The sequence below is a fragment of the Ixodes scapularis genome, unplaced genomic scaffold (assembly GCF_016920785.2).
Source record: "Ixodes scapularis isolate PalLabHiFi unplaced genomic scaffold, ASM1692078v2 PGA_scaffold2__306_contigs__length_199485367, whole genome shotgun sequence".
Lineage (NCBI taxonomy): Eukaryota > Metazoa > Arthropoda > Arachnida > Ixodida > Ixodidae > Ixodes > Ixodes scapularis.
In genome coordinates, this window is record NW_024609857.1 from 115,060,054 (window position 1) to 115,084,749 (window position 24,696).

The 24,696-nt window shown below is 44.9% G+C and overlaps 1 protein-coding gene across 1 annotated transcript; it reads right to left on the reverse strand.

The window, feature by feature from the left end:
• Window positions 1-255: 255 nt before the first annotated feature.
• Window positions 256-24,399, reverse strand: LOC115322193 (4-coumarate--CoA ligase-like 2). The gene is made up of 6 exons (XM_042291512.1): window positions 24,382-24,399; window positions 24,073-24,274; window positions 17,414-17,517; window positions 2,855-3,127; window positions 2,226-2,370; window positions 256-533 (listed from the first exon to the last, which is right to left on the reverse strand). Exons 1-6 carry the CDS (start codon window positions 24,397-24,399, stop codon window positions 256-258), a joined length of 1,020 nt encoding a protein of 339 aa, XP_042147446.1.
• Between the last annotated feature and the right edge of the window lie 297 nt (window positions 24,400-24,696).

Below are 24,696 nucleotides of genomic sequence, written 5' to 3' on the forward strand. Positions count from 1 at the left end.
GAACCTAGCTAGCTAAACGGCTGTACCATTTATAACGGGTGGTAGCTCCCGCCACCTAGAATATAAATTAGCCAATCACTGCGCGTGATTGGTTTAGTCGGTGATAGGCAGCGCATAAAGGCGATGAGCGCCGTGATAATGCACTTTTTGCGCCACTTGATTGGCCCATATAGATCGCGGTGTCGACTGGGGTTGGACTTAAGAAGGGGGCGATCAGGTCATCAACTGGTATGCGGCGTTTGTAACACGCTCGAATCACGAAATTCCGTTACCTGCGACGAACTGTTGCAGCTCCTGGGTACTGGTTCTCCCGGGTCCTCTGTAAGACTGCTTCAGGATGACGAAAGCTTTTGCCACATCGCTGTATTCCGGGTGTGGAACATCGATCACGGCTGCTTCTTCGACACCCTCGTGAGACAACAGAACGGCTTCGATTTCCGACTGGGCAACTTGCCGTTCCATGCAGTGAAAGAATTGCTTAATACGTTCTACGACGTAGAACCTTCCAGTTTCGTCGTAATAGACGATGTCCCCTGCAAATGGAATGGCAGCCGCTAGCCCCGACGTGCTTGGTTCTTTCAAACAGGGATATCTACACAGGTTGACTAATGTTCTTTTGTAGATAGTTTAGCGACATGGGGAACCAAAAATAAAAAAAGAAGGAGAGGGAGGAGGAAGAAAAGGTACCTAAATAAGAAAAAGGTATCATTTTTACCCTTCTAGAAATATGTTGGCCTTTAAAAAGGGCAATCCGCCAGTCGAGACAGCCGTTCTGACTGTCTCGGCGAATCGGGACCACGACTGGACAACGCGGACAGCGTGACGCGCGTGCGTTCTTGGACCTGAAGGGGGCGGGGGGGGGGGGGGGGGGGGAGGGGGGAGTTTTCTAACCAGTAAAGGATCCGGAAATCTATCACTTCGAGAGAGGGTTATGGCTCGCGGTGAATGCAAACGTGCGAACGGTGGTGATGCGATTTTACTTGTATGTACATTTTCTATATACTTGTCGTTTTCTTTGTTATACCTTCTGTCTGCTTCTTGGACTACTCACGAAAATCGCGACTAGTCGCCACCTTGCGGGGTCGGTGCTCGTGGAAGAAGGGAATGCTTACGCTTGTGGCACCTGCATCTTAGCAGCACGAAACGAAAAGGCGTGGTCCACTTCCAAGGGAAACAACTATTGTTCCACGCCGAGAAAAGGAACAAAAAAAGCTTTTAGGCGCGAAGTTCCTTGGGGTCTAGCCTTGTCCGTCCGGCGTCTGTGCTCGCATCGATTGCCATTTCATCTGTCTTCTTAAAAAAATAAAAAAGGAAAACATCTTTGCGCAGTCGACAGGATTTGAACCTGTGCAGGGAGACCCCAATGGATTTCTAGTCGATCGCCTTAACCACTCGGCCACGACTGCGGGACGAGTAGGGGGCTCTGAGATGTGGTAGTAACTCTCTCTCTCTCTCTCTCTTGTGTCCGTCTTTTTTGCGGAAAACCATGTATCCAAAAGTAACTCTAGAGCTGGGGATGTCATGGACGAAACGTTGCATGGAGCCGCTCAACGTCTATACAGGAGAGGGCGCTGCGGTCAAATGCGTAAATAATCGCGTTAGACTTTGCATGCATCGGCTCAACGTTTATAGACGGGAGGGCGCTGCGGTCAAATGCTCAAATGCGTATATAACCACGTTCCATACCACACAATATCTTTCTGACATGGACCGGTGACTTAAGCGGTGGAGATGCGTTCCCACGGTTTCTAGCGGATCCAAGCTGATCCGCTAGAAGAACCACTGGCTCTGAATTTCACCGACCATGAAGCAGTAATAATAAAGTCGAAACGCATCCCGGAACTCAGCACTTACTATGAGCAATAAAATAGATCAGCGCCATCAGCACTACCTATGAACAAAATCAGTATCATCAGCACCACTAGAGCTTCGCCCCAATCAACATCATTCACCACGTGGAGATGCGGTCATTTTTGTTTTAGATGCTCGAGCAAACTTCTCCAGTGCCCCTCGTTAAAAAGACCGTTTTTGTTTTTGGCTGGTTGAGGAGGCTCAACGTTGTTTTCTCGTTGATGTACTAGGACAAGACGCACATACTCGGATATCCCTAGAGACAAAATAAGAAGAACGAGTATATTACGGTCCGTTTAGACTGATTTATACATTGATGTAGATATTAAATCATTATTAACTTGTAAAAAAATGTCCAGTATTCGATACGGTACCTGTTCGCAGCCATCCCTCCGGAGTGATCACTTCAGCAGTCGCGTCTGGGTTGTTGTAGTAGGCTCTCATATTTGTGGGTGACTTAACCCAGAGCTCGCCGTGTTCCTTGGGTCCGAGAACTTTTCCAGTGTCTATGTCAACAACCTGTTTTTTTTTATTATTGTTTAGAGGACAAGGAGTTTATATACATAAAAGACTATCTCTATTGCGTGCATTAATTCGTTACATTTCTGGTGAAATATTTGTTTGAATGTGCCCGTCAAACAAGTCAGAAGCTAAAACATTATATACGAATTTTGTAATGAACTAACCTGGCCAGGAAATACAAGAACTTACAAGAAATGAGGTCAAAAGCTGAAGTGCACTTAGACGGTTGGATGCGGCGATCGCAGAATCAGGAAACGCTTTTCGGCCCTTTTAGACGATTCGTTAGTGTTCCAGGCCCGAAATGTTTCCTGATTTTGTGTTGGCCACAGAAAATACTAAACATTTAGGGACAATGTTGTTTTGATAATGTAAGAACTAATCGAGCCCTAACATGATTTACCTAAATTCGGATGTGTTTATTATACAAATCATGCGATCTCTTTTATTTTTTATTTTTTCTTTTTAACAGGGATTCACCTACCATCATTTGCACATCTGGAGCCGGGAAACCGATTGTTTTGTATTCCATTGTGTCGCGTGGCATCCAGGAGATCACATTCGAGAGTTCCGTTGTCCCGTACATGCTCCTGAAGCTTTTTAGGCAGAACGCTGAAAATATCGTTTCTGCGGCCTTTTCTGTTACGCAAAGGGCAATGACTACTACGTTCCTTACGTTGGGAAGGCGTATTCCACTCTCAATACTGTGCGCGGCAAGCCGGTGTATGAATGTGGTGCTAGCAAAAAGCGTTGTGATCTGCAGGCAAACAAAAAAAAAACATTAACCGCAGTGATAAATACAGTGTTATAGTTAAAACTTGTATTTAGAAATGACCGTCGCCGTTCCATCCCTGTTGCTCTTACAAACTCCTTTTACTCTCTTACATGCTTCTGCACCCTAAAATGTTCAACCGAAACAGATGGCATTTTTTTTACAGTTTTCCAAACCGTTCGACCGCGTGCCGCATCGCCGTCTAATATCTAAACTTTCCCCACTCCGCATCAACCACCTGACCCTTTCCTGGATTCAGAAGTTACTTTCCCTCAGACAACAGGCTACCGTAGCCGGTAATTCACTTCTGAGCTTTTAGGTGTAACCCCTATGGTTCTGCAAGGTATTCTCCTTCGCCCCCTTGTATCCTAGTCTAGATTAACGACTTCCCAAAGTCACTAACATCAGATGTGCGTCTATTTGCTAACAATTGAGTGCTATTCAAAAATTTTAACAATCCTGATGATCCCCTGCGTCTTCAAAGCGATGTTTACCAAGTAGTACGCTGGTGCTCTAAATGGCAAATTGCCCTTTACAGTGCTAAAAGCAAACTTGTTTCATTCACCTTTACACGAACTTAGACTTCACATATTCACTTAACATTTCGCCCGTCGCCGCCGTTTCTGCTAGCGAGTACCCCGGTATTTAACTCACCTCTAACCTTTCTTGGGTACCCCATAGAAGCACGATTACCGCTAAAGCATCCTGTACACTAGCTTACTTAAAGCGCAATCTAAAATCTGCTCACCTTCACCTTCGTAAATTATCTTACGAAACAACTTCCGCCCGAAATTAGAATATCTGTCGCCCGTCTGGTCCCCTCACCAAACATATCTTATTCTCAAATCGAATGTCTTTAAAATCGATCTGCTGGTTTCATTTCATCATCGTAGTCGCGTTTCGACAGCATATCATTAATTAAACAAAATTATTCGATTTCCTTGCTGAAAACGCCCTGTACGATTTCTCTTCTATGCTTAATCCACAGACAATGCTATAGCCTTGTGGAACTTACTGCTCTCTTCTAGAACTACTTAATAAAGGATCACGAAACTTTAACACTAAGATCGTCAAGCATATTTTTGGTACAATATTAGCATTAATCAATTCTGCCTTACCACGTGCCATCAATCTCTAAAACGATCTTCCCGAAGCCATGGTGTATTTCTGATCATGAACGTTTTCGGTCAGAGATAACAGCCATTGTTTTAGCATACATAACAGCGTCAGATCCGTTCATCCATTCATTTTTTTGAAGATTAAAGCGAGCTGAATGTGTTTTTTAACTGAATATTAACAGAATATTGGACGTCTCCTTTTACAACATTTGAGATAATAATGTATACATTTATGTTTCGTTTCTAAGTTTACGTGTTTCGCATAATACTTACTTGTGTAATAACTATGACCTATACTGATATCTGTGATATTGTACTGATGCTAATATGCAGTGAGGTATGGGCCGTAATTTATTGCTCATGTTTGTATCCGAGTGTATTGCCCCCCTCGTCTAATGCCTAAAGGACTTTGAGGTATTTTTATTAAATGAATAAATAAACTATATTCTTGTAAACTCAGAAATCCACGATATGGCCACAAAAGAACTGAGAAGGCTGTACCTCAATTTACTTTTGTTGTTACTGATACTCCTAGTTACTGATACATCCAGGAGCTAGCGTAATGGAATTGCACCAGCCAGTTAAGTGGCGGAGAGGGAACCATAAATAGCAGATTGCCCTCAAACCTGGGTTTGATTCCTCTCTGGTCTTTGCGGTGTCCCTCGGAGTGCCACGTTTTATGTATAAATTTGGGAGTAAATTTGAAGAAATTGCCAGAATCGAGCGTTTCTTAACAATTACTATTTCCTTTCTTAAATTAGAACCGCTCTCGCATTTAACAGCATGGTGTAGTTATTCATTTAAAATGGCCGTGGTTGTTCCCTAATAAAATTCATAATGACCAAAACGGACCAAAAATTTGCCCTCTAATCTTCTCCTTTGTCGCTGTTTGTTGAAGCAAGATTTCATTCAAGATGCCTTTGTTGCTGCGACAATGATTTTATTCGAAGCGCTCTGCTATTCAAACTCTTAGGAGAGGTTAGAAAGAGCTAACTGTTGACAATGAAGCAAATGCTGATCCTGCAAATCAGGTTTTTACCACATACGACCCACGGCCTGCATGCCGGACGTGCTGCAATTGGTTTGTTTCGAATGAGTGTCGCTGATTGATTTCGGTCACCAATCAAAAACGTTCAAATGGAAATCTTAAAGCTTGTTCAGACCATACTTATGGGGCGGATGAGGACCAGTTAAGCTGCTTGGGTAGGTTTCTTTCCTCGGCTCCCATCATGCTTACGTGGTGATTAAAGCTATTAATATTATTATTGTTATTAACTTCCGATGGCTTAAGCAAACTGCTCATTGAGAGAGTTACCCAGTGACATACTCGCCGAACATAAAATCTCGTTCCGCAGTTTTAGCTCTCCAGCGTCCAAGCTTGACCGAGCCGTTTCTTTTCTGAATTGTGCCGAAAAAACTATGTGCCGATGAAACAGAAACTGCCAGGACCATAAGAGGTAATTGTTAGTCATGTTCAGGAATCTTAAAAAAAAATGAAAGCCGTTTACAACTCCCTGTAACGCCGAATTAGAGCGCAGCTCTTGAGGACGAGGAGGAGGGAAGGGTACTGGGGGTCAGTTGACCTCGGGAGGGGGGGGGGGGGGGCACGTGACGTCACGTGACATGGGAGATCACGTGACCTCGGGAAGGGGGGTCACGTGACGTCACGTGACCTGGGAGATCACGTAACCTCGGGAAGGGGGTCACGTGACGATGACGTCACTGATGACGTCATCGGCATCTACATCGTCATCATCACTGATGACGTTATCGGCATCCGCATCGTCATCATCACTGATGACGTCATCGTCACGTGACCCCCCCAGGTCACGTGACCCCCCCTAGGTCTTCCCGAAGAAACCCGAGGTCCTTTTGAAATCCTCCCGAAGGAACCCGAGGTCCTTCCGAGGTCTTCCCGAAGAAACCCGAGGTCCTCCCGAGGTCCTCCCGAAGGAAACCGAGGTCCTGCTAAGGTCCTCCCGAAGGAACCTTCAGGAAAATTTACCCATAATGCACCGCGCGGTTACGCCGACGGCGACGGTGACGCCGACGCCGCTCAAGCCGGGAACGGGCGCCTAAGAGCTGCGCTCTGAAAAGAGCTGTACGGCGAAGACGGAAAGAAGCCGCTCAACACCGCGACTTTTCGCTTTTGATGGAGCCTATTCGTTCACTTAATCGTAAGCACTCAAACACTTCGTTATAGCTGCGTGGAGAAGGAAACAAGCAAACGACGACTAAGTGTGAATTAGATTTATAACTCGAGGAAGAATACAGACCATTTTGTGATATCACATGCCTGCATGAATGACATACTCAGAATACCGGCACAGGCGTTTAGTAAACATGTAACGAGTGTTTGTTCATGAATTGATTGTGATTTTTTCACAATGATGAAATCGCGTCTAAAGAAACGATGTTTTTCAACACATGTGGTTATTGAAAAGTACCATGAAATGGTATTTAGGCTTCAAATGTAAAACTAAAAGCATCATTTTCGCCCAACTAAACTTTAGAAGCATTTCTAGAATTTTGACAAATAAATATTTTTATATCCATCGAATGTCGCTTGGAACAGCCGAAAATGGACTGGAACTTTCCGGAAGAGCACGGATCGGTAAAAGGAAGAACGCGGCAAAGCGGGTTTGAACTTCGTTTCTCCGCGTGGCAGTCGCGTGCGGTTCCAATTCGCCCGCAGCAATAATAACAGATACTACAATACTCAGTTTTCTTTTTCCCAAATAGACGAACTGTTCTACCTTGTTCTTTCGCACGACGTCCACCATTTCGTCAAAGCTTGTTTCTCCGGGAATAATGACGCAGCTGGCGCCGGAGCAGACAACCCTCATGATCATTCGGAATCCAACCGTCTGTGTGACAGCGAACAGCGCTCCAACGGTTTCTGTCTCGTCAAACATCATGTTGAGCCTGAATTAAATCGGAGCGATTCAATAGGTCACTCTGGTGTGCAGCTCCGAACGGCAACATGGAAATACAACGTGCTAACAGTATAGCAAATCGCCACTTATGAAAAAGGAGAAATCAAAATTCAGAGTTCTTGCTTTGCAATAAGGATTCTAAGATATGTAGTTGAATCTACCTTCCAGTTAAAAATAAACATGACATACATAGTGCACTATTGAGCATCCTTGCTAGTTGTACGTTTGGGGAATCAAAAGAGGAAAGTTTCCCGGGGTATATATGCAGGGTACTTTTGAAAAAATCTTTAAAAATATGCTTTTCAAGATTTAAAATAAAGAATAAGAAATTTCGGGAACAAGTTATTGTTCTTGGCTGACGTCAAGAATTAAATTGTGAAAATCATGCAGTTTAGCAATGAAATTAACTAAAATTCATCCTTTTTTTTTAGGTAGGGAAAGTAAACATGTGGTTCCACCGAGAAACTTGCTGAGCAGCGCTCTAAACAACAGGTGTAGCATTTTACGGCGTTCTGAAGAAGCGCTCGGTTTGGATGTGTTTCCAGGTTTCAGTTTCTTATCGGAGCGCATCTTCGAGCCCGGGCTCCTGCGGCGCGAAGCCACCGCCACCGAGACGCGCACGTGTGTTGCGCGTCTCGGCCACCGGGGAGCAGGACCGCGGGCGCAGAGGTGCGCTCCAATATGAAACCGTAACCTAGAAACGCGTCCAAATTGAACGTTTTTGCTGAACGCAGTAAAATGCCCACTCGCTGCCTTATATCTTCCTAAAAAGAGTTTATTACGTGGTTTTCGATGATGCTTAGCAAGGTTTTCAGTGGAACCATACGTTTATAGTTCTTGCATCGATAAGCGGGTTCAGGAATAATATCTTTCTTGTAAATCTGAGCAGCATGCATGGTATATATAACTGGATCGGTTAAGGTATCTTTAAAGTCGAAGTGAGTCTTCAACTTTTCATGATACTTAAAATATTCGTAAAAAATTCCTAACGTCGCCGGTTTTTTTTGGTTTTTTTTTTTTTAAATTTACATTCCGCCGTTTTACAGAGGCCTTAATTAATTTATCTGGGAAATAATTTTGGCTTTTGCCACTCGTATTTACGAGATGCCGAGTTCGTCACAACCGTGCTGTCGGAAGTGGCTCATGCGGCTCGTCGATAGTTTCGGTGTCGCGCTCCTGTACGCTGCGCTCCGTTTATTTGCTGCGCTCGGAGTTTGAAACTGGGAACGTCGGAGTAGGAGTAAAGGAGTGCGGGCTTAACGCGCCTTAGGCTTCCGTGGGTGTTAACAGCACCCAACCTCCCGAAAATAAGAAAGGGAGGATACGACGGCGGGGACGGGAGGAGGAACTCTGTGCTGTTTGCTTGGTTGATGGCCTCACTTAAACGGACACTGACAACACCCCCCCCCCCCCTTTCAAAAAAAAAAAAAAAAACACATGGCTAGGCGATTTTTTACGGTGTCAGAAGACTACCCAATCACGTTTTTGCTACAGCGTCAGTTATATTTTTAATAAAGTAAAAAAAAGAAAAACTGATCGAAACCGATCCCCGAAAGTGGACTGGGAACGAAGAAGAAATAGAGAGGAGGAGAATGTTAACGAAAGTCAGGTGGCTCAATAGCATTTTTTTTTTTTTGTTCAATCAACGTATTTGCAGTTTTAAAGAGATTGTCCGGTCGAAACCGGAAGTACTCAAGTCCTTGCGCTCGTTACGTTGGGGAAGCATTCATATAGACAAACGTCATTTTTATTTTGATATATGATCTCCCGTTATTAATTAAACCTTTCATGAGTCTATGTACGAAACTGCACCCCGAATTTCGCCAGTGTCAATGGCTGACATCCGTAGGTGCTTCGTGACGTCACAAAACGCAAAGGTTTGACGGATGGTGAGGATAACAAGCGTTGGTCGATGGACGTCTTGTATTTCGTTTCGAATTATATAGTCTATTAGGCAGTACCCTACTGAAATACGGTTCTTTTAATGCAGTTCCCAAGCACGTGCAAAAAAAGTCACGCCTTTTAGCAGGATATTACTCGCAGACAGCCATAAGCTTCGAGCAAACATATGCCATTTTGCGCAAACACAACTGCGACGGACGCCGATCGAACTAGGGGCGCTTGCAAAGCAAAGGATGCAGATTTCGCCTCTGAAACGGCACCTAGGTACACGAAGCGGCATCTGGGTGGATATTTCGGCGGATCCACAGGATCGGTGATGAGGCTGCTAGTCATTCCCTCAGAGGCGACGTCCGCGGGTCGAAGGCAAACGGCGAACCGTTCAAATGCATGTCGTCACTTGACTTGGACGAGCTTGGTGAGTCGTAGTCACGCTCCATTTTCACACGTTGGTCAAACAGATATCGGGCTGCACGCGTGCTAAATACAACTTCTTGTATCATTTCAAGAGGGCCTAGGTGTTGGTTTCGGTTTCGCTGCATAATCAAGGTCTGTTCGATTCGGCCAGGAAGTTCTGAACTATAGTCGGTTACAACCAAGTCAAGAAGGTAGCGGCAAATGCCCCTCAAAGGGAATCTTTGCATTTCGACGAAGTTCGCGGCATCGGGATGATTCTGCGTCGGGAGTCACTGGCGGCAGCGCGCGGTCGGTATACCGGTCACCTCGAAGACGAAGGCATGACGATAGCGTCTTGACCAATATAGTTATCGACCGTAACTTTGGCTTCAAGTTGAAGCGAGAAGCGGCAAAAATGGCGATTCTCGGCGTTTTTCCCAGACCGGTTAGTGGGCGTCCACAGATACCAGCGGACAAAGCATGCAGTATTACGTTCAGCTACGGGGACATGCGAGTGCCAACGTACTAAATCCCAGACTTCTTTAATTTACCGTAGTGGTCAATATGCATCCAAGAGCAACTGAAGGCGGTGACTATCAAAAGGGCAATACCTTTCCCGTGTCTGTAAGTAAGAATATCAACACTGTGGATCCCCACATAGCATCAAAAAGAAACAATTTACGCGAGCCAATATTTGAACACTCACCCACAGGGAGCAAAACCTACGCGAGCAGGTGCCTAAAACGCTTTCAGATTATCATAATCAAGTAAATTCCTACCCTCTGTTATGATCTCAATTCCGCGTCCACTGCGGGTACGTTATTATCATAAATGAGAGGAAATGCAACCTCCGTATCGGCAAGAGCTGCGAAAAATGGCACTGCGAGCAGAGACGGTCGAGGTGTGTCGTCTATTATCGCCGTCTGCTCTTGTCGTCTGCTTGTGCACGGACGCTGAACTGAGTCCGGAGCTGCTGCAAGATATTGAGGAACTGGGTCTGAACTTGTTCAGAACTGGGATGAATCGAACGCGCCAGTGCAGCTGTCGTGCAACTTCCGGTTGAATCGATTGCATCAATTCCTGCACTGCTGAACTAGTTCGGGCAGTTCAGGCGAATCGATCAGACCTAAATGGACTGATCCGATTTGGGCGAGGAGTGGGTGGACGTAGTTTAATATCGTTAGCACAGCATCGCACATCAGCTTACAAGCCGTCTGTCCGCTAAGAGCTCAGCTCGTAGCTCTCTTCTGTGAGATGATTGCTGCATAAGCGGGATCTCGATCTTGACGGGAACCCAGTCCCTACGCACGACGACGATCCACTTTGGTTTTGGTACCAAACCGCGCAACAAAATCTCACCCAACCAAGGAACAAGTCGAGCACAACAACAAAAACGAAGCACGCTGAGGCGTTCACCTCGCAGGAAAAGGACGAGACAAAAATGCTCGCTTTGTGTTTTGTGACGTCAGAGCTTCAATGTTGCCAACGAAAGCTGCGTTTACGCTAGAATGCGATTGGAACCGTATAAATTCAATTACTAATGCAGGGGGGCATATAAAATTCAGAGCTTCCATGTACGATGCGTCTCGGGGCAATAACAATGATATTAAATTGTTTTCTCGAATACAAAATTTTACCAGAGATTCCCTTCAAGAAGCCACGAAAAAATAGATGTCATATTTGTTTTCTATTTTTAATATTGAGTGTGTGCCTCCGATGACCCACGACTTTGATTATCTTTGGTGGTTGTGTCTAAACCATAGACAACGGCACATGACCACGGAGAAGAGAGTGAGCGCCAGTCAAGCCGGCCAGTTCTCGATCGGCGGTTTTTGGGCGGAAAGAAAACGAATTCCGAGCCGCAAATCGTGTTCTGGGTAGTTTGGCTGTCATATGTCATGTACAAGTAAATACATTGGCGAGCATAAATTCCCTGTCCTTGTCCCTTTAAAGTGGACGCGCTCGCCGCAACGTTCTTTTTAAAGAGTGTGCGTTTTTTTTTTTTTTTTTTGCACAGTATTTTTTTGTTTTTGTTTAGACAGCCTTCTACTCCGGCTGGTGCAGAATCTGCTACTCCAAAAAAACACGAGTTTTTTTTTGTTTTCTTTTTTTTGGGGAGGGGGGGGGGGGGGTTGTGTTTAGCCATGTAGGAGTATCGGGCCTCGGTGCCAAGCGGCCACTCAGCTTTCGGAACATGTGGAAGGTGGCTTTCTCGGATAGCCCTATCCTTTCATCGCTCCCTATTTGAATTCTTCAGTCACATGTTATCCGGTGTGCCTAGTTGTTTTTTTGTTTATTTCGGGAACTGATCTACCTTCTAGAGGTAACGAAAACCTTCTACACTCATTGAAAATTGGTAATAAGATAGGTAGTTCTCAGTCCTGAATGTAGAGCTAAAAATAATGATTTAATGACATGAACATGTGCCTACAAATTTAAAGGGAATTTGCCACTCCTCTTGCGTCGGCGACGGAAGAGCGACTTTCCCAAAGCAGCGCTTTACCTCTGCGTTTATCGACGCGGTACGTCCAAAAGTCTTCCTAACCAGAATACACGATGAAAGCCGACAATGGGCTAAAACATTGCAAAAGATTACGGAAAAAAAAAAAAAAAGAAAAGCCGACAAAGTGGGGTGTGAAGCCTGTTCACACCGGCCAACGCACGATGCGTGCGTTGCTAACTTCGCCACACACGCGGCACAATAAAGTTGTCCGATATCCATTACGCAGTCGAAGCGACAAACCCAGATTTCTGTGCGCAATAACTGTATCACTCTTAGTGGAAACGTTGCATTCATGAATTTTCGTCTACGAAATAGTTCTTAGTATAATGGTTCGTAATTAAATTGCGCATGATTTCTTCAAATTGTAAAAAAAAAAAAAAAAAAAAAAAGATCCTTGCTTGTTTGTTTTTTGCTGCATCGACGATATTGCGTACCTGTATAGTTGGAGCCCAGCAACACAACTGTAGTGCGTTTCTTCCACGGCCTTTGAATGGCCCGTTGTGCCGGATGTAAAGCAGAGAGCGATCACTTCCTTTTCAACATCGGCCACTGGAAGATCAATAAAGCTTTCCTCCGGTACGTCCTTAAAATTTGTCACCGAAGTGAATCCAAGCTTTTCACCCACAACAAAAGCGCTCCTGAAAATTAACAAAAAGTATCAGAAGAGAGTGCGTTTTTAGTTTCTAGGAATATTGGCAACTTAAAACATTGAAACCACAGCTAGCCATCATCACAAATTGATTTTACGAGAAGTATATTGAAACGACAGCGTCATATAGACATGTTTAACGTAGATAGACATATTTAACACATTGAAGGGCTTTAGACGTTTCAGTGTTACAAAATAATAGCAAAAAAAAAAAAAAACTTGACTAGCTGAATACATTGGAAATCCTCACAAAGCCGTGCTAACTACTATTCAGGAAACTCAAAGCTAAGTTTAACATCAACGTGAAGAGATTTCTTCAGTCGCTTTTGCTAATGCGAAGATCAATATCGTTCACATAAACGTTGTGATCCGCGCGTGAAGTGTTGCGCCTATCTATCGTGATATCCCGAGAGATAGCCCACCCGAAATTGAGATTAAGTATAGACTAAACGTCGTAACACGCATCCTCGCGTAAAGGGGATGTAAGAAGGGTGCAAGCATAGAGTTATTATAATGTACGCTAGAGGTTCAACTGGCGCTAGTGTCTATGCGACTTCCGTGACGCAAATTGAAGCAGACAGCAACCAGTCTACTTTTCCAGTCTTCCTGTGTATTCCTATGGGAAAGCGCGCGTGCATTTTGTCTCTTCGCCAGAAAATAACACGGAACACTTTGGTTATTTGGGTCGTACCGAATAGTATGTACCTTGATTAACACTGTTAAAGTGTAATTGCTTTAGTTAGCGCATTTTTCTTCATCAGCGACCGATGTTTAACTTCGCTACATTTCAGTCCCAAACGTGTGTTCCGCAGCAGGTGTGTAGAAACAAGCGACGATTAGAAGCAAAATTACAATTGAAAGGAATGTAGAGTGTGTTCAAGGCTCGCCAGCAATCCGGCGACGCTTATATATTGATAATATACCAGTCCTGTCACTATATAAAAATGACCCCGTCGTGCATGAGCGGATAAAAACCTCCAAAACGTAGAGAATAAAGTCCGTGGGCTATAAAAGTTGTCTCTTTGTATTGTTTTCTCTGCCGGGCAGCTTTTATCGGGCGCTTGTTCTCAAAGATTTCGAGCGTGCGAGTGATATTTTGAACGTAGAACAAGCAGCTTCGCTCAGAGCAGAAACAATAAAACGGTACTTATTTAAAATCGGAATAGATTACGTGGCCTTCAATTAATTTTGATCGTATATGCACGTGTAGTTACTGATCCGGTGTTACTGCGTAGTTCTTGCCGTCTTTCTTAATTTCCAGATGTTCTTCGTTCGTTTGGCACGTATATCCCCCACGCTGAAAAGCGCCGACGTCGTGTTCGCGCTAACACTGTCCGACAGTGCACATAAATACCCGTACGAAGCTGTTTTAGCACCGTTTTCAGTGCGATGAATTCGAGAGAAAAACGCCGTAACTGACCAATTCTTTCGTCGGCCTGACTGAGAAATGTTCCAAACTACCTAGTACTTACGAATTATTTGGGATATTTGCTCTTATGATCGAGCGCAGGGAGAAAATGCACTCACTTTTTCCCATAGAAATGCATTACCGGAAGTCAATTTTCGACTGGTTGCTGTCTGCTTCAATTTGCGTCAGCACACTAGCGCCACTTGAACCTCTAGCGTACATTATAATAACTCTATGGGTGCAAGTTAGGAAAAACACCCTTTACACACTTTTTACTTGATGATTCAATATCCGAGTGAGTAAAAAGGGTGTGCTGGCGTCTTTCACCCCCTACACGGCCTTTTTATGCCCCACTTGTAGGTATGGTGTCTGAAATTGAGTAAAAAAGGGTGTATAGGCAGATTTTACGCCCTTCATTCACACGGTGTAAAGGGGGCGTAATGTTGATGCTGCAGTATACCCCCATGATCTCATAGGCGTTCATGTTTATTGCCCCGGTGAAACTGTTGCCGATGTACGGTGGTACAAACAACGAGTATAATTAATCCCCCACGCAGGTGCGTATGATTAGAAAGGTCTAGAGAACAATTTTTGCAACTCGGATCGAACTCTCTGTCCGACCCGAGCCGAAAATTACGTGTCACGTGTAATTTTCGCGTTTCATCAGTCTAACTTCGACTTAAAAAAACATCTCCGCTCGCAGAAGGTTAACGAAGACGTTTAAATATACAGCCCAGACAGCACACCGTATTGCGCCGATGTTTGAACTAATCGGAAAGATCGTGCCCATACCATTTTGGTCCAGCGAATAGATCACGAATGGGATGGGTCCCGCCAACACCATCAGAAAATACCGTACGCGACGACGTTTTTGGTTGAGTGTCAAGAGTGTCCTGCGTGAATCGGCTATGCCGGCGAGGCATTTCAAATTCTTGACCTCCTAAATTACAAAGCTAAAACAAAAAACAAAACAAAAAAACAGGACTAAACAAAACGAAATCTGCTTTCTTTTAGAGAAAGACCTCCTGCGCCGAAGCTTTGTACTAACTGTGGTGTCCTCATTTCGGGTAGTACAAGCTCACCTGACTGGGCCTCGCACTACTTATAGCACCTTCATTGAGATTTTATCTTTCTGTGTAGTTCTGAAAAAACAACGCCGCAAGGCAATCGCAAGTGCCGGAATCATCACATTCCCGTTAGGGTACGCGATTCATATCACTGCGTTTAGACACCAAAATATCCTGCGCCCCGACGCTTTCTCTTTTTTTTTCGGATTTTCTTTGGAACGCGTGAAACATCGTCTCTTGTTTCATGCTCTCAGCGTCTTAGCTTTGACCCCTGCTTCGACGGCGTTCGAATTTGTTTTTGTATTTATTTTGTGATCTCGCGGTCCGCACCAGAGCAGGCACGATTTTCTCGCGACTCTCCCTGGGCAATGCAGGTGGTCATACAAAGCTGCTGAGGGAGATTAGCTGCTTTGTCCAACCCCCTCTGATCTCGTCTTCTCATGAGCCTCCACACCTTCTCTTGTGTCTTCGTGTGGCTGTGTGGGAGTGCGAAGGCCGCTTTTAGCGAAATAGAGGGGTGGAGCGAAACACGTGACCGCTCTCTGCAGGACAAAAAAGCTCGAGGTACACCTAAGCACTTCGTATGAGTTGTGAATGCGAAAGCAAGCAAGCCGCTTGTCCGCTCCCTTTTTCGTCTGCTGCGTACTTTTCATCGCCGGTCAGCGCTTGCTCCCCCGGGCACGCTGACCTTGGACGTTCCGTGTTAACGGCGCGCTGATGGACACGCTGTGCCATGGGGTGAGCGGTCGTGGAAACTGACGAGCGCAGCGGCCAATGGGAGCCCCGGCGACGCGCGCGAGCCAATGGAACCTTTAGGATCGGGGAAACTCGGTGCCGTTTTCTCGCTTTAAACTGCCGTTTGCCAAGTTATCGTGAGTTGTAGGGACCACGTAGGTCCCGTTTCCAAAAAGCGCTCGTCAGTGTTCTCCTGTTTTTCGTGCAAGCAGGTCCTGACGAGTCCCATTTTGCGACTGTGGTTTCTCGTCCAGGCGGTGGTAGCTTTTCGTCGTGAACGGCCGGAATACAGCCATGCCTACCTTCTAGTAATGGCCGTTTATTTTGTCAGATCTATAGAATTATTGTGCTGAGTTTGTTGTACGGGTTTCGACAAAGACCTGCTCATTGGCGGCCGCGAGACTTCCGTTGAATGTAAGCGACCGCCTTCATTCTCAACATTGTGTTAGCGGATTGTTCTGTGCTGCCCGAATCGAATTATGCATCTATCACGGATTACTTGATATCGCTCTCTTATTGGTAAGTACTCTGCAAGTGTGCCTCTGATAGTCGTCCTGTTTCCGTCTCAATAAACCATTTTGCTGTTTACAAACATGAACTGTCGCTTACGTCCCAAGCAACTCCCGTCTTTGAAAGCCTGCCGAGTTTTGGTTACGTCACCAGTTCCAGAAAGCATAAAGGCTGCACGAAAATTAAAGTTGGAGATTTAAATAGGGTCTTCGGTTGTACAATTTAAAGGGGCCGTAAAACAATATCCAGTTGGAATGTTCAGGACCTTACAGAGGCGTACTGGTCCTAGTCTAGCCCAAGAATACTCGCACGGACTGCTACTGACTCAGAAGCGTCATGGTTGTGGTTGAAATTGCGAGGATCAAAGGGAACTATTTCTTTCAGTCTTGGCAATCGTCTATAAAGAGTTTAGTAGAACCTAGTAGAATCTTGATCGAAAAAAAAAAGGTGACCCAGGCATGTTTTGACTCATTTGCAGTTATTTCTTCATGCAGTCTTTTGGGTTATTACACCCTATCTTATGGATGTTCGTCATTGCGCCTTTTTTACTTCTCTTTCTGGCGGTGGTACACCCAACTTAGAGGGCCTACTGCGCGGTCATCACACCATAATAAAAAGGTGTAACCTTAATTTAAGGGTGTTCGGAATAGCGCCTTCCTTTAGGGTCGTTTTGCTACACCAAAGAGGGTGTTAGTTACAGGACAAGTCATTTAGGCCTGGAAGGGTGTAATGATGTTTAGTGTGTAGGGTGAAAATATGGAGTGGGTGAGCTCTTGATGTACAAACAAGAAAAGTTGAAAAAAAAATCGCTATTTGCTTAGAATATGTTTTCCTGCCAAACATTTTATCACGGTGAGGGACAATGAAGCAACGACGACTCTATTTTCCAGTCAGCAATGTTCGCTTATAACTTGTCATAGCTACCTAGCCGCATTAACGCCGACGCCATCATTGATCCGAACTCTACGATGACTAGGCGTGAGGTTTCTTTCATCTTTCGTGGGTGGGACATCTATCGTAATATTACAGTATTAATATACGTATACTTACCCGAATATGCGTGTCTTGAGTTAACTCTTTCAGAAGGTCGGCTTCGTTTGGTGTGGTGAGCACGTGACTGGCCTTTCCGTCCTTTATTTTCATCAGCAGTTCGCCTGTAAGAATTTTGAAAATTGCCAGAGATTTCTTCTTTTTTTACGCAAACCAATTTCAAACGTGAAGACTGCACTCGGTTAATTAGATCTAAGTACTCTCCTCAAACTACTTTAAAATGTAACAGTTGCGTATGAAAAAGGCAAACACCGCCGGAGGCCTGGTATTACACGCTGGCTCTGGGGCTAAATTAAAATTGGCACGCGAAGGAGGTAAGGACTAAACGAATGAAAGCAAAATAGATACGAATACCTTGTTTAACTCTCTAATTAAGCATTTAGAACTTTTACGCTACCCGTGAGGCGAAGCACTGCAACAGCTGAGGTGTGACGTTGGAGCCGCAATGGTGTCATTTCGGAGCAGATGGGCTGAATGAGCGGTAAAAGTGCAAGCGCGCACCATAGAGTCGGCATAGGCCGTTCCGTGTTAAACCGAGTACACACCGGACGAAAATTCCGTGGCTTTTTGGAACCAATAAGGGTTATTAACTAGAAAGCATTTCGTGAGCATGTTAAACAATCTTACTGGACACAAACAAGGACTGCCTTGGGGTTATTGAAGTACAGGGTGTCACAAAAGAAAATTTACACCATCTTTTTACCGCAAAAATAAACTAGGCATCGCCGAACGCTCATTCTCCGCCCAAAGGAAGAGCTAAAGGTCACAACCAAATGCCAAAGTTTCAGCCCGATCCGATAACTTAATCAAAAGTTATAAGTGATTTTATGAAAATTTCAATGGGAAAATGGCGGCCGACGGAGTTTTCAAACACATGGGGCTCTATTGCACCAGAAACCGAAAACGGGCGAAAATGGGCTCCATTTTCTCATTGAACTTTTCAGAAAGTCACTTATAACTTTTGATTAAGTTATCGGATCGGGCTGAAACTTTGGCATCTGGTTGTGACCTCTAGCTCTACCTTTGGGCGGCGAATGAGCGTTCGGCGATGCCTAGTTTATTTTTGCGGTAAAAAAGACCGTGTAAATTTTCTTTTGTGACACCCTGTACACTTCGAAAATCGCGCTGCCGAATTTGAAATTGAAGGAACGACAAAACTGCATGTATATGCATGAACCGTTCCTGTCGTTGGTGTGGCTCCCTGAACGTCTTATGCAATGCTATTGAACACGAACTAGCAGCGCCTTGGGGTTACTGAACAGATGGGGCAGTAATGACATTACTGAAATGAAATTACAGTAATTAAATTACTCTGTGATGATGAGTAATCTAATGATTTACTTTTTTTTACGCTGGTAACCTAGTAATATAATGAATTACTTTCAGGCAGTAATCTCAAGATTAATCACTACATTTGAAATTACTTTGTCCCAAATTAAAGATACCTTTTACGCGAGCTTTAAAAAAATAGAAAAAAAGTGATTTGAATAGTGAATTGTCGAGAAAAAGACAGAGCAAATAAACGATGGCCATCTGACCGCGACGAGGCCTCGTACGAAGAACTCGACAGACGCACAAAGGCGGGTTCGAAAAGCTGAGAAAAGCTTATGTATAAAGACATCGCTGGAATGCCACTGCCCATGAACTCCAGACAAGAAAGATTCATGACGTCACGCCATCAGGACGATACTATACTTCATTCATCCCTGAGCTGACAGTGCGGTGGGAGCTACGAGCTCACCGGAACCAATTAACCGCCTTCCCTTGATCACCTGACCCGCCCCTTTCTGTGCGTGTGGGAAGTAGAGCGTGGTTACGTGGCAAAAAATAGGCGTGTTACTGTTCCAAGGAGCATGTAGCTTCCGCCGCAGTGGCAGCTTAGGGATGAACGCTTATATGCTACAAGGCCAAGGGCACATCACCAGTGAAGTCACCACATTTTAAAACCTGAGAGGACAGGACAAAAAGATCTTCTAAAGGTTCGACCATTGTGAACAACAAACGACCGGCATAAATAATGAATCCCAAATACCTTGTCAGTACCCCAGAACGTTTCGCGCATATCCTTGACCTTGTTAAGTAAACCCGATTTTTGTAGTCGGGAAAGATGGGAATCGAGCAAAGCAAGTGCCGCTCGCGGTACGCCTCGCTGCCTTTCCTTCGGAAGTTTATGCAGGAATAAGCCAACGGGCAAAGAAACAGTTTTAGGGAACCGTTATTGAGCACCTGATACGACACGATGGGCACTCCGGTATGCACTGCGCATATTGGAGACGTCTGCGATAGCGCATGCGTAGTTTATATCGGAGGGCTTATCGTACCGTACCGGTGTGCGCAAAAACGGTTCCCTAAAAGTCTTCATTATTTCCACACGCTCGTTGGGAAAGTACACATTTTAGGAAGCTTGCGCCATCCCTTTCCTCACCTGGCGACGCTTCTGCCTAAAAAATATCCAGCCCCTTTTTGTAACAACGCGCTATAACCTGGGCTTGTAGGTTGTTTGGGAGCAATACTCTTCGAGAGGAATGATCGGAATACGTCAGCTAGTGCACTTAGCCAAATACGATTAGATTGCGTCCGAGCCCGAAGGGAAATGTTTAACGTGACGAATCCTTGTAAGAACGAGCTCCCATGTCCCGACTTAACAGACTAGCACGGATTATAACCTTCTAAATCAGGAAGACAAAAACATATCACCTTTTTACTAAGGACTTTCAACGTTGAATGATCAGCGAAACCGGTGAGTCGACTCTTTTTGAGTTGCATCTAAAGAAGAAGCTATTTATCATGTTCAACACTTAGGTCGTGTGCGCCAGAAAGACGACTTGAGGCGCATCAGGCTGTTGCGGTGTAAACAAGGAGATCTGTGTTTTGGTAGGTATACTGTAAACGAAATTAGCAGGATTGCTGCCTCAAGGTATTGAAAAGTTATGTCAGAGTAATTTCATTACTTATGGAAAGTAATTGTAATGGGAGGTCATTACTTTTAGTCTGCGGTGATTTGTAATATAATTTAATTACATTTTTGCCGTTTCATAAAATAATTTGTAATGTAATTTAATTACTTTTCAAAGGTAATTTTCCCATCTCTGTCACTGAAGAACAATTCCAAAATAGCGGACTGAAGTTTGAAGCGTGTAGCTCCACCTAACTTCACGCCCGTGGTTTCGCCGCCAGGCGAAACCACGGGCGACACGGCATGCAAAGAAACCACGGGCGCCAGGCGACACGGCATGCAAAGAAACTTTCAAGTAACTTTTTCTTGACGAATTCAGTTTCATGAAAAAGTGCCCGCGTATCGGTTTGGGCTGCCGACGCTAACCAATTATCAGAAACTTTTTATTACACTATGCACACAAATGTCGGTGTTGTGACATTGGTGCCCCAGTGTACGTTGAATGCTAACTAATGTGCAGTTTGGCATTTACAAAGGTTTGTTAATCGGATATATGTAAACGTGTTACTAGTCGTCTGCTTAAAAAAAAGTTGAGTGAAGACCTCTGGTTGTTTAGTTTATTTATTTTTATTTTTTGAAGTATCAGCGAATTTATGAACACTTCGTAACAAGTTTTTCCACCAGCCGAAAGAAAACAAATACATGAAGATCCATTGGTGGATTCTTCGGAAAGGCGTTAGCATGACCCTTGGAAACTTCAAACACTTTTAGCTTTCGTTTTCACTTCCTTTATTTTTTTGCTGCATCTCTTTGGCCTCGTTACGGGGTCAGTGTTAGCGTTACACAAGCACGAACGTGTGTGGCGTTTCCCAAGGGTCATGCTAACGAATTTCCCAAGAATTCACCAATATATATTCCTGTATTTTTTTTTCAACATTCTTTTGTACTCTGTCTGCGAGAATGCGTCGACGCCCATGGATACGGTCATCTATATCCGTCGCGGAAAGAATCACACCCATACCACTCGTGGAAGAACCAGATCCATATCACTCGTGGAGTGAACTGAAACCATCGTTGTAAGTGCACGAACAGATCACAGCTTACTCACCGCTTCTACGGAAACCCAGAGCGACGGAAAACCGACGACAGCATGGCGGCAACTAAGCACGCCCGCATTCCATCGCGTCGCGTCGCAACACCTTCTACACAACAAAGCGTTGTGCTGAATGATATGTCGTCATCAGAGAAGGCAAACGCTGGACACAGATTGGACACGACGATTCCGTCAACGTTCGGCTCATACTTGATTCGAAGCCGAGTCTTGACGCAGCACTCATTCCCAATTTGTGTCCATCGTTGGCCTTTTCTGATTAAGCTATCTTACTCAGCACGTCGGCTTGGTTATCTAGGTGTTGCGCGGCACCGTTTCATCTCTGGCAACGCGGCAGCTGTGCGCGAGACTTTGCCGAATACGAAAGGACTCGTTTTGACGAGACCCTGGCGATGTCTGTCTGTTTGTCAGTGCCGGGGGTTCACGCGTGCTCACGTCAGCGCTACGGACTAATGGAAGCGTCGCACGCGAGGACTGACAAATGAAAGACGCTGCAGGGTTTCCGCCAAAACGAGCGTCCTAATGCTAACTCATTAAAAATAGTTTATGTAATAAATTAGCTTGGATACCATGATTCTATGCTCTAATGCCAGCGGAAGTGAAAGCGAACCAGGTTGTGAGTGCTTTTTTATGGGGACATTGTTTTCCCGTGATTGTGTTCGTACGCTAGCTAAATCAGGCGCTGGAAGCAGATGTGCTCTTGAGTGTTTATTGTATATATTTTTGAATCACGAACACGAACATCAGAGAACTTGATGATAAACGGCCTCATTCAAAAGCAAAGAACATGAGCACAGTTTGCTAGTGGCTAGTTAGCGGCCAATGGCTATCGCAGCTGCGGAGCGGCCGTAGCGGAGGGTTTCCTGCACAGCACTGGATTTTTGTTTGTAACGTGGTCAAATGCAACTAATAGCGGCGCGGCGGCACGTGGAAAACAGACGCGCTACTTTGGCTCCCAATTTCCCTACCGGGAGCCTATGTAGGAACTTCATGTGAAGCTAGGCCGGCGCGAGCCTTATATACTCCGTTGACCCTTATGCTAGACTACGGTGGGAGCTACGTTGCCGCCGGACCAATGAGCCGCCTCCCTCTTATCACCTGACCCGGCTATTCGCGCGTGGGTATGGCCGGGAGCGCGATGACGTGGCGAAAGAGAGGCGTGTGACTGGTCCAACGAGGACGTACCCTCCACTGTGGTCTCAGCATAGGGGTGAACTGAGTATAGGTGTCGCATATATATACAAGCTCTTATTCACATGACAATCTTAGACACAGACATTTTTGTAAAAAAACTAGAACCAGAACTAACTGCGGCACACAACTATTGAATCGGCAAATTCCAAACTTCCTGAACATTTACCCTAATTGATATATTGGAACACACTTCCTCTCCAGAGACCCTCAGGAATCAATCGAAGGTGCATTTCTTAAATCTTACTGAATTGCATTTAATGGCTTTTAGTGTCTTTAATGTTTTTCTATATCATATTGTGTTGATGCGTTACATGTTTTGTATATACTAGTGTATTTGCAGGTTTTGTGTTGTATTTATGTTGCTGTGTTGTAGTTTTTGCTTGTGTTGCGAGTGTAGTCTGGTGCTAGAGGCCAGTCAGGCGATATTTGCTGTCGCCTTTTGCCTCTGCTCCAAGGAAATCCTGTATTGTAAAATCTTCAATAAACAAGCACGCTCCCAATACTTAGAATTGTTAGGACCTGATGACACGAACTCCAGCAGCACGGAAATTTGAAGAAAAAAAAAAGGAAGAAAAGGGAATAGGCAGTGATGAAAGAAATTGTTGTGTTTTCAAGGAGTAATTAAATAATTTTAAGAGAATTTGCGTGAAAATAAGGTGACATCCACCGCAAATGAAGCCCCATCTCGCGCCCTCTAGGCGAGTGAGCTGCTGAAAAGAGATCAGCCTGGTCTGAGATTTCATCCCGGGACTTCTTCAAGAGAGGGGAACCCTCAGCAACTGAGCTAACCAGAAGCTAGCAGTCAGGGGAGCAAACGGATGTTATGCATTTCCCTGGGTCATACTCATAATCGCCGCAAGGGCGAGACCAGACGTAAATGCTAAATATAATTAATTACATTAGGGGAAGTCCCCAAGGTGGAAAAGATTTACGTGGGAAGAGATTGCGTTGGGGCTTTGTATCTCCCCACAACAAGCCACCTTTCGTTTGTCGCCAAATATTTATCACGCGCTGTGCCCCATCGTGTCACCTTGTGGGTTAACTCGTGCCCCCAGCGAGCTTCTTGTTTATCGCCAAATATCTACCGCTCAACCCGCTCCGCTAGTGTCGCCTTGTAATGTGGCGCCGCAGACTGTTGCCGCGAAGCGGCGTGGAGGAGGGGGGTCGGCTGGGTTAACACGCGGTCCAGTGATACAACACCCCGCCGTCCGCCACTGCACCTTGAACGAGGGGGACCCGCCGCCGTCCTCGGTGAGAGTTGTCTTCGTATCTTAAACAACGAACGGCGAAAGGGTCATTGTCGTCTTCTGCTTGCTGAAGAGCGGGACATTCGGTTAAGCAGCACCAACATCAGACTTATGTTTTTGGGAAAGTAGCGATGCACGCTGACCTTATTCAGTATACGTATCGATGCTTTGTAAATAAAAAGCTTAGCAAAGGCTGATTGAACCTGCGTACCTTGTTCTGATGCCAGCTCAGATGGTATGACGACTCCTCCAGCAAACACGACTCCGTACATGGCAATGAAACTTTCCAGCGAATCGTCCACATGTACGAGCACTTTGTCGCCTGGCTTTACGCCGTGGCTTTGGAAACAGGCGGCGTATTGATGAAGCATCTTCAGCATCTCTGAACTCGTTACTTTATTTGCTTTGTAGATCTACAACGGCAGAAGGTTGAATAATTATTATTTTTAATTGTCATAACCGTAATGGCAGGAAGCCTATTTTGGAACTACCAAAAGCCGGTTATGAGCATGTGTAATACTGTGACTGAGGACGCCATGTCTGGCGTCTCACAATCTAGTCTCTACTCTAGATCCAGGTTAAGTGCCCAGAAGGGGAATGTACGAGTATATTTCTGGCGGCTTTGGAGTTACCAGTATGTCCACCCCTGCAAATGCATGTTTACTTCAAATAGCATCCGAGTTTTTAGTTCCTACCTTCCGTGAAAGTTGCCCAGGGACTTGCGAATTGTTTTGCTGACGAGAAGAGATGGGTATTTGTATTCTACCGTACAATTCAGTATGATTTGTCGTGGACATTTTGGCGACCGGAATTGTGCTGTCTTTACTCGCCGTCA